General features: G+C 36.6%; 1 protein-coding gene and 1 pseudogene across 1 annotated transcript; one reads left to right on the forward strand and one right to left on the reverse strand.

Moving 5' to 3' along the window:
• Positions 1 to 641: 641 nt before the first annotated feature.
• Positions 642 to 2,094, forward strand: LOC121788794. Its single transcript, XM_042187403.1, has 4 exons — positions 642 to 841; positions 1,306 to 1,366; positions 1,432 to 1,627; positions 1,858 to 2,094. The coding sequence occupies exons 1-4, from the start codon at positions 716 to 718 to the stop codon at positions 1,898 to 1,900; spliced, it is 426 nt and encodes a 141-aa protein (XP_042043337.1). The 5' UTR covers positions 642 to 715; the 3' UTR covers positions 1,901 to 2,094.
• An 876-nt stretch (positions 2,095 to 2,970) lies between these two features.
• On the reverse strand, positions 2,971 to 9,440 carry LOC121788795 (annotated as a pseudogene).
• Positions 9,441 to 10,574: the final 1,134 nt, after the last annotated feature.

The raw sequence follows: 10,574 nt of genomic DNA on the forward strand, positions 1-10,574 counted from the left end.
AAGTTATGGCCCTTTTGTGCAGTTCACTCTTTTAGAGAGAGAGAAACTTGTTAAAACAAGTGGTGCGAATGAAATGAAGTTCAACGAGCCGTATATATAGACTTTTAAACAAAAAAAATTAAAAAATCCGGACGTCCGCACGTCCGCACGTGCGTCTGTCGTCGTGTCTCCACAATGGCGGACGTCCGCACGGACGTCGCTACGGACGTCTGCGGAACGCCGCGGAACTCCGGTGTCCACAGCGGACGTCCGTATCCGTCGCGACCTTGCACAATGGCGGACGTCCAGCACGCCGGTCGGACGTCCGCCGGAACGGGCGCCATTGCTGATGCTCTTATATAATATATCAAAAATTAACTCGTAGTACTCCTAATTATTTATTCACATAAGATTAAACAACTTATCTACTCCATCCGTCCTATGATAATTGTCACTCTTGGTGTTAGCACAAGTTTTAAGGAATGTAAAGAAAAATTAGTTGAAAAAGTTAGTAGAACGTGTGACTTATTTTTTGTATTGTTTTTATAATAAAATGTGGGTGAAGTGAATTAGCAAAATGTGATACTAAATTTATCATTTATGATAAAAATAAAGTGTGACAATTATTATTAGAAATATCAAAATGGGAAAGAGTTTTACAATTGTCGTGGGACAGGGAGTAATAAACAATCATTCTTCTTCCTCTATACTATTTTCGAAAATTGCAGTCAGCGAAATGGAAAGGGAGAGCCGAGAAGAAGCAGACGAAAGGAGAGAAGCAGCTATAGCCTCAGCGGCGTGTTTACGCCCCAATTTCAAGCCCAAATCTGGAATTACTGAATCGCAGCTCTCCAAATTTCAGGTTCCCCATCAACTCTTTCAATCCCTCTCTTCAATTTGTATTAAACTGCAAACCCTACAAAACAATAGGTTTTGACCATCAATCTCCTCATTGTTGTCTTTCCTTGTGTATTGATCCTGTGAGACTCCATCCTCATGATTAAGTAGAAACATTCATATTTATTTCTTTTTTATGAGTTGGGCATTTACAATTATCTAAATTCTATCAATGGAAAAGATGCAGTTGGGAGTAGAGTAACCAATGTCTTGATTTTCATTTACATGAGATAGCAATGAAATCCTGGTTAAATTGCTGACCCCTTATGAACATGAGATGAAACTGTGTTGAAAATTAATTGAGTTAATGATTTACACTTTTTTTTCTCTCCTTTTTTTTGTACTATTGTTTTTAATTCATAATCATATATGGTTACTCTGTAAGGTAAGCAATGATTTCAGGTTCTTTTTTCTTGCTGTGATTGTTAGGAATTGCGCAGGAGGCGTTTACAAATCAAAGCCAAATCTAAAATACACAAGCAAGACAAAGGTGCATAATGTTCTGTGCTTCTTCGACGTTTCATTGATCGGTTTCTGATTGTTGGTGATATGCAGGAGCTAATGGGAAAGGGAAAACCCACAAGAAGCCGGTTGAAATTCAGGAAAGCTCCGATCAAGAAACAAGTACACCTACTATGAATGGCACTGCTGATTTGAAACCAGAAAACAACAGACTGGTGAATGTATCGTCTGAAGTAGACAATGTAGCAAGAGACACAGCTGTGAAAACCCGCCAGAAGTTGTTTTGGGGGTATTCTCAGACTCCCATTCACATTTACTTGTCTATTATCATGCTCATTTAACAATCGGGGAAGATAGTGGTTGAATTAGGAAATGAAAGATACCTGCATCAGTTGATGATACTAGTGTATTAACCTTTGAATTAGGAAATGAAAGAAACCTGTATCAGGTGATGATAACTGTATTGACCTCTGAGATTATTCACTTAGATCTGAATGCTCTTTTTTACAAAATGTGTAGGCTTGACACGAAAGAGAGGTGGGAGAGGAAGTCCAACATGTGAAATTGCTACCACAAATTTTTATGTGAATCAATCTTTTACGTCCGGTATCTGGTGGAGTTTTAAGGAGAGGGGGATGCAGCAGAGATTGTGTCGATTGTACAAGGTTATCTTCCTCAGCTCCAAAGACGATTATGTGATTTACTTCTTTCGTGTTTGTGGTGTTTTATCAACAGCTAGCCAGTCTCCAACTAATGGTAAAGGAGATCAAGCTTTACAAAGTGAATCGCATATGTTTGGTGAGATGCATACCTTTTGGCATTGTCAGCATTTTAATGGTCCACATTTTGGATGCTTACAATTGTCAATCGAACAATTTTACTCATGTGATGCCATGTTCGTGTATCCATTTTCTGATATGATAAATCACATTTGGCCTATACAAGATTTGGATTCACCATAATCTTACCGTATTTGTGTGTGTACTGTATGAAAGTACTCATATTTGGATAATTTTTTTTTTCTAAAATGTAGATATCATTATGCTAATAAATGGAGACCAAGTTTTACGAAAAGAATATACAGAGCTTATTTTATAGAAATCGTATAATCCTAAGTCCTAATCATTGATCACTGTTAAGTTCCTTAATATCTGGGAAAGTAACAAATGAAGGCAAGTTTTTGTTAAGTATGTGGAAAGTGAATTAATTACTTAATTAAGGCAATTTTGTATAGGTATTCGGGTACACGAGTATCGGCTCGTGTGTACCTGATACTCAGGAAAATTCTTAAATATGATACCTGCTCCTGACTTGCATCCCGACTTTTACAGGTAACGAGTATCGAATACCTGCACGGGTAGTATGTATATAGTGTTGTGTTGTATGTATACATAGTGCATTGTGTGTGTAGTGTATGTATATAGTGTGTGCACAATTCATTTTAATTCAATTTCATACTACTATCAATTATTTAAATATAAGTCCGATTCCAATTTCCATGTTACCAAATGGAGCTTATATTATTCCTATTCCAATTCCCATGTTACCAAATGGAGCTTATATTATTCCTATTCCTATTCCAATTCCAATTCCAATTCCAATTCCAATTCCAATTCCAATTCCAATTCCATGTTACCAAAGGGAGCTTATATTATTCAAAATGTAAGTGAACAACTCTGTCCATTCCATGTACGTCAAACTCCTCTGTAGTCCTAGCTGGAGTTGGCATAAAAACAACTTAAGTTACTACAATAAAAAAAAGTTCACACGCATACATACTAGGAAAAATGTGTCAAACGGCGGGGCTTAAAGCGCGTTCAATTTCCTCCAAGGAGCGCCCCTTTGTCTCCACGACATTGCCAGATATGTACATAACTGCAAGGAGACACACAGAAGCGAATCCCAGGTACACCGTGCTGATTCCAAACTTAGTTACAACACTCAAGAAGTAGAGCCCAATCACAAAATTCGATATCTGTAAATGTCGGAAATATGGTTACCTAACATGTAGTAAGAGATAAACCCCAAGTAACAGACTATTCAAAACTCTGATTTTGTGCCATTACAGAATAGTCACTGTTTTTAACATGTGTCATATGATACAACTTATTTAAGTTGGCCTTGTTATTTTGTATGGGTAATGGCTACATAATGAGGTGCTTAACGTGGCTCGGTCTCCATGAAGACATTGAGGCACGTATACAACTAGTCCCAATTAGCTAAGCTCGGAGTCATCTAATTAAACAACATTTCATCCAAACCTAGCAAATTCATGTTTTCTTTGTTCAGCATATCCATTACTTTTTTTCTCTAAAGTTCTTGTATGTTTTGTCCTAAACTGACCATTGTCAGGATTATGATTCTTATCTTAGGTCCCATCTTGTTAGTAGTATATGCAATGTAGAACGGCAGAAGCAAATTTCAAGGCATCTATTGTTTAGATCATCCAATAAACAACTTAATCAATAAAAAATGTTGGGTCATTTAATTGCCTTTTTCTCCCATTTTCAAATTTTTTGATAGGATCTTTTATGACTAATCTCAACAAAGTGCTAGTTCGTAAACCTAAATAGTAGATAAGACATCCAAATAGAGTACAGGTGCACCAGAGCAAGTCAAAATGCTCACCCACAAAACTCAATGAAACTCTACTTATAATACCGTGGCACTCCTATTCTTTAAACCAAAATTTTCATTAATACTTATTGGTGGCAGAGGCTGCTCCAATATGAAAATGAAGCATATGAAAAATAAAAGAACAAAAAAAAAACATTTCCTTAAATAATTTCGTACCCAATGCATGCCCAGAGATAATGCCACTGCTTTTGCTCTGATTCGAGATGAAAAGATCTCCGGAAGTAGGAGAGCAGGCACAGGACCAGCACCGAGAGAGAAAGATAATACGTAGCTGTTTGACAAAAAGAGACGTGTTGATTACAAGACAGCATTATCACTACAACAAATACAATAAACATGACCTGCCAGAAAACATCACTTACAGAACTGTCCCAAGAACAGCAAGTGTTCCTGAATATGGTGCCAGGGCCTTCCAAGTAAAACTCAAAGAAAGCAACAACATCGAAGCAGCCTTTCACAGAAAATTAATAAAAATAATCATTCAAAACAAGGGAAATAACTAAAGCAAGAAAGTGGAGACCACGTATTAAAAAAAAATACTTGCACAACCAAAGTTCAATAAACAATTCAAGTTAATGCAGCATAGGGTTTCGGATGTTCACGTTTCAAGTTGAGGCAGAATCGAACAAGAAACCTACAAAATATACAACTTCCAGCTATAACTTCCATATGGTACAAAGCAACAGATTTTTCAGATTGCTCCAAGTTTTTGTTGTCATTAGCGGACAGATCAAAGAGCACAAGCATCATGAAATAACTAGATCAAGTAAGGAGTAAGGACTACAGGAAGGCAACACCTTGGTCTCAATCGGAGTTGGCCCACAGCAATACAATGACCTAGCACTAGCAGTAACACTGGCCACTTACTTTGCTTCATTCTAGTTCCATTCAACCAGTTACCATAAGTTGTTACAAGAAAAGTTCAATTGACTCTTCTAGCAGCAACTTGAGTCAACCATTTTGGAAAAGCAAGAACTCATGCCAAATAGCAAAGCAAGTTGTACCTAATCCCCCCTCCCCCCCCCCCCAACCCATTGGCCCAGGGTGGTTCCAAAGAACTTATGTCATAATTCTTCAAGAATACTCAGAAAAGGCTCATTATTCAGAATCCTACAAACTAAAACATACCATTCCAGCAAAGCTTGTAAGAAGAAGGCTCTTGCGTCCTTGCTTGTCCATCAATGAGGATGCAACAGTTGTGCCTAGAAGAAGATTTACCCAATAAGGAAAAACACTTGCGGCCCTAAACAACCCAACGTTTTACAGATTTTAATGAAAAGACTAACCAAATACATTTGCAGCTCCAACCAGAGCACTGGCAGCAACATCAGATGTTATTCCAGCACTGCGAAATACTGAAGTTGAGTAATAAACAACAGCATTTATCCCAGCAAGCTGCTGGAACAAGAAGAGAGCCGCACCTACACTAACAACTACATGGAAACATGTGACGAGTATTAGTTTTCAGCAGACCCAAGAGATCATTATTTAAGTTTTTATAATTCAGAATGCAATCAGTGATTGGGACAACAAAAAAAGAGAACACCAATATCCAAAAACAGTATTGATGAATCAGATCCATATTTGATAAATTTAAATGAGGTCAAAATGAACAATTCAATAATGGAAAGATGTACTTTTCCAGTAACGGCTGCTGAAAAGATCAAACCAGCCTGCTTCTGGTTCTGTGGAACCCTGTCCTGCTGCAGCCAAATCCCTCATAACCTCAGAAACTCTTTCTTTCCCATATAGCCTTCTAATAGATACTTCGGCATCAGAAATTCTTCCTTGCTGCAAACACAAAACGGGATTGTTTAGCACTATCGACAAACTATCACAACAAATAGGCAGCCACAGAAGCAAGGAGGTTGCAATCAAGTTCACAATGAAACCTGATAAAGCCAACGTGGACTTTCAGGAGAAAATGCCATTCCAAGTGCGAGTAAAACAGATGGAATAAGTGCAACACCAAACATTGACCTCCACCTAATACAAGGGTAGAGAGAGATAAGACAATCAGTCAAAATGTATGAGGATAATCTTCTTCATGTGAATAACCTAGATATTATGAAGATTAAAAATCATATTACACCTATGAATAACAATATAAGATTCATAAATGAAGAAAATTATGACTGGTAAAATTCCTTTGAAATCATCAAATTCTAGACCAGTAAATTGGTCATATGCTTCAGAAATTATTTCAGTTGGGCTTATGTCCAGATATATTTCTCAGGGTGTCTATGAATTGAAATACACATGAGGGTACTGAAAACAAGCATAGGATCCTATATGAATTCAAATACAACAAGATGGTACTGAAAACAAACATAGGATCCTACCCCATTCTTTAGATAAAGTCAAGACAGCTAGAGAATTCTAATTGCCTCTGTCAAAGTAAAGAAGCTTATACCAGATAAGAGTAAAGAGACACTATAGAAAATTAGGCTAGATTGATGTTATCCAGGTTCATAGACTAAATCCATCCGCATACTACGAAAAGTTTCGGGAATTAATGCTCTTTCATTCTAGAAGCCCATCATGCATATCTGGCAATATGAGAGACACCATGTTGCTTCAGATAAATAAAGAGAACAATAAATAAATGACCATAAGCTCATGATGCTGTGGTGATACTCAAAATGACAAGAGGTGTTCACTGTTATCATCTTTGATTTTTTTAAACTGACGATAAAATAACTTAAAAAAAGAAGGGTAATGAATTCAAATGGCAAATTGCACACTACTTTTGACTCCATTTGTACAAGCGAAAAATATTGGCTATATCTTGGAATTGGAAGACAACCTTAGTCAAATTATCTATTTACGCAAATTATTCCAGTCAAGCATGAACTCCTATTTCCTGTTAAGAATGAATTCGGGAAGGATAATTATTTACCACAGAGGATTCCCGGCCAACGGTAGACCAGCTACCAATGCTGCAAGAATTCCAATACATATAAATAGCTGGTTGACAGATCCGAGTGTACCTCGGATTTCAGTTGGTGAGATCTGACAAGAGAAAGAGGGTTAGGGATGTAGTAAAATCTACTAATATAAAACATTGACATGCGAATTAAGAGAAATTGGTACCTCAGAGATGTAAAGTGGCACAATTGCAGAAGAAACACCAATCCCAATGCCAGCAAGTAACCGACCTATTATCATTGTCTCTATATTCTGGGCAGTGGCACTGCAATGAGAAGAAATTTTAGGCATTGTTTTCCAACCCCCCACTTAAAGATATTATCGAAGAAATTGTATCCTCCATTTAAAAGTATTTACCAAAGAAATGCTCCTACAGCAAGTGGAACTGCATCCAAATAAAAGTCTTTGTTCGCCCAAACTTATCTGCCAATGAACCTCCAGTAAACGAACCAACTGTGGCACCAGCAAGAAGTGTGCTAACAATCCAGCCTACAAAGAAACAAAAGGCACAATGGTTGATTCATATAATAACATAAAATCCATGCCCACCAAAGTAGCTCTCCAAACAAGAATTACAACTGTATACTGAGAGTGAGTGGGTATTTGGTAATCAACCATATCCTGAGCAAAAAACAACATATACTGTATCAACAGCGAACCAACCCCTGCTGGTCAGGCTGTTGTTATCAGTATAATCTTGTTAAAGATATGGAGTATCAATACTGGTCTAATCTGTAGGATGCATAAAAGGATGATAGGTTAGACAGCCACAGCGAAGATATTTCCAGCACAGTTGAAATGACCTTTCAAGCAGAAGGAATCGACAATGTAAGGTAATTCAGATGCCAGTAACAGAAGGTTACAGATTGGAGCTACAGGATTAAGCACACACATCCTTTCTACATTTATTAAGCTGAAGATAAATCAAAACTCTAGAGATCACTCACTTCTGATCAATTAGATATATTCTCTCAGTTCCTATCCCTTAACATTTAGGGTGCATTCTCTTGGGTTGTAAATTTTTCATGGGAAATAACGAAAAGAAAATTTCCACCCATTCTAGTTCCTCCATTTCACTTCAATGAGGGATAATATTATCACACCAATAATTCATTTTAACATTATCCCTCATTGGATTATTGGAGTGAAAAGGAATAAGAATGGGTGAAGGAGGGAAAAGAAAGGATGAAATTAAGGGGTGAGGATTTTCATTTCCTCCTTTTTCCCTATTAAAGATATACAACCAAAGAGAACAACCCTTACAGAAATTAGGTGTGCTAAATCCTAGATTGCATCTTTATCCTTCTTCTGATCATCTTTCTAACCCTTTATTAATCAATTACAAAATGGACCTCATAAGTAAAAGAGGAGTTCAACAACAGCTTGCCTTGCAGCACCGTATTCTCTGCAATTCCGAGATCCTTAGCAAGGTACTCGAGAGCTCCATTTACCACTCTGAAGAATAAGTGTTACAATAGATCAAAACAAATAAGCTTCCGAAATCTAACTCCAAAGCTATACAAAATTGTATCTCGCTCAAGCAAGGAAGTGTTGCAAAAAATCAGCTAAGAAAAGAACATACCCTAGATGATATCCAAATAGAAATGCTCCAAGACAAGCAACACCAACATATGGCAACACAGTACCAGACGATTTCACCGGGATTTTCACAGGGCGTCATTCTCAATATCTCCTTCTGCATGATTGTTATTGTAAGAAACACTAATAAACCAACAAAGTAGCATCACTGATCCATATTTCCATTCCCTAGTTAAGCATCTACAATGTTAGATTCCCCAACTGCATCTCACACAATAGCAACATTTCTACTCCTTAAGTGTTAAAAAACATGAAATCAACCAAAAATTACGAACCAGAAGCTTGAGCTCTGACTAATCTAGCCTTGGCGGATGAACCGAACAAACTCTGAATACTACCTCCCGTTCTCCCCATTGAAGTCGAACCACCGCAGCTAAGCCTCAAAGCGTCGTTCCTCTTCGTCGCGCGAAGACTGCATCCTACTCCAATCGTCGATCTCGTCAAAATCCCGCGGCTGTGGAGGCTGAAGCACGATTTTGTGTTGACGGTACACACGGAAGCTTCCATTATAACACTAAACTGACTCGTCAACGCTGAAATTCATAAAAGTCCAAATCAGGAAATAAATAGTGTTTATAAAATGCAGTTCGATGAGAGTCCGCAGAAGTAATATTTATGCGCGCTAATCACGCACAACCAATGCGATTCATATCAATTAAATCGCAAATCACCATAAGATCACCACTGTGATCCAAATTCTCGCAAAAACACTGAGATAGATGAGCTATTACCGGTAGCGGTAGCGACGGCGGCTGGAAGCGGAGAAAATCCGGTAGATGATTGGTGAATGGTGGTGGTTTTGGCGGTTTGCGGTGTAAGCGTTAATCGAATTTATACGTGGATTGTAACGGATGAGTTGGCAGCTTACTGCTTTGAGGAAACCGGAAGCTATGACTGGTAAAAAAAATCAATCATAGATTTGTTTGGATTTTTGTGTATTTTAACCGCGCCACATCAATCTTCCCAACACGGAATTACCAATTTACCAATGAGCCAAATAGAATAAAGTTATGGATAAGGCTGTACAGTATCTAGTTATATGACAACAGACAATTCGTGATAACATTGGTGATGATGTATTATAGACTATATAGATTCCAATTACAAATTTTCATATTTATCTATCTATCGATTACACTTGCAATATAGATTAATTAATCGAATATACTGATAGAAATAAAATTTTAATACTTGCACGGCTCATAAATTTCTCTGAACTGTCATTTATGCTTCCTCACCTCATTCCTAGTCTGTCTAATTATAAGTGGGTACATTCTAAAAAATGATTTTTGCAAACAAAAGATTTATTAATTATAATGGATCATATGATTCATATCAATACTTTACATATAAATTTTAACTTACTTAATTCATACGCCCAAATATTAGGTTATTTATTTCAAAATATATAGAGTATTTTGCAAAATCAAATGGCAAGTAAAAAGGGAACACATAAGGGGAAATATTGTATAGTGAAAAAGAATATATAAATTTTATATTCTACTCCACTTATTATTAATTGATTATAAGGTAGAACCATGTGAATTTCTATCATGGTATCGTCGACTCATGAATTGAAATTTAACCGATCCATCAATATATTTGAATTGAAACAGAAAAGTGATAAATCTAATAGTAATATATTTGAATTGAAACAGAAAAGTGATAAATCTAATAGTAGTATATATAGGCTTCAAATTTGATATAGTTCTATGGAGAACTGATGGACTGAAATTCTATTTGACACAACAATATATGTATATCAAAGCATGAAAAAAACTTCAAATTATGGTCACTTTAGTATAGAATTGGTCAAAATTGATTAAAAAAACCTCAATCCACTTTAGTATAGAATTGGTCAAAATTGATTAAAAAAACCTCAATCCCTGCAAAATTCACGTTAAGGAGGATACTGACAAATGAACATAAACAAATATGACATTTATGTAAAAAGAGATTCATAAAAATATAAAAAGATAAATAAAACCATTTATATAACTGTTTAAGTATTATGAGTCTACTTATTATCAATTTGTTTTAAGTTGCAACAAGGTATGTTAGAGCACCCACAA

Source organism: Salvia splendens, unplaced genomic scaffold (genome assembly GCF_004379255.2).
Source record: "Salvia splendens isolate huo1 unplaced genomic scaffold, SspV2 ctg1146, whole genome shotgun sequence".
In the NCBI taxonomy this organism is placed as follows: Eukaryota; Viridiplantae; Streptophyta; class Magnoliopsida; order Lamiales; family Lamiaceae; genus Salvia; species Salvia splendens.

Coding starts and splice junctions, on each gene's coding strand:
- LOC121788794 (XM_042187403.1), top strand. CDS start 716: ATGGAAAGGGAGAGCCGAGAAGAAGCAGACGAAAGGAGAGAAGCAGCT. Junction 842..1,305: donor CGCAGCTCTCCAAATTTCAG/GTTCCCCATCAA, acceptor TGTGATTGTTAG/GAATTGCGCAGGAGGCGTTT. Junction 1,367..1,431: donor AATACACAAGCAAGACAAAG/GTGCATAATGTT, acceptor GGTGATATGCAG/GAGCTAATGGGAAAGGGAAA.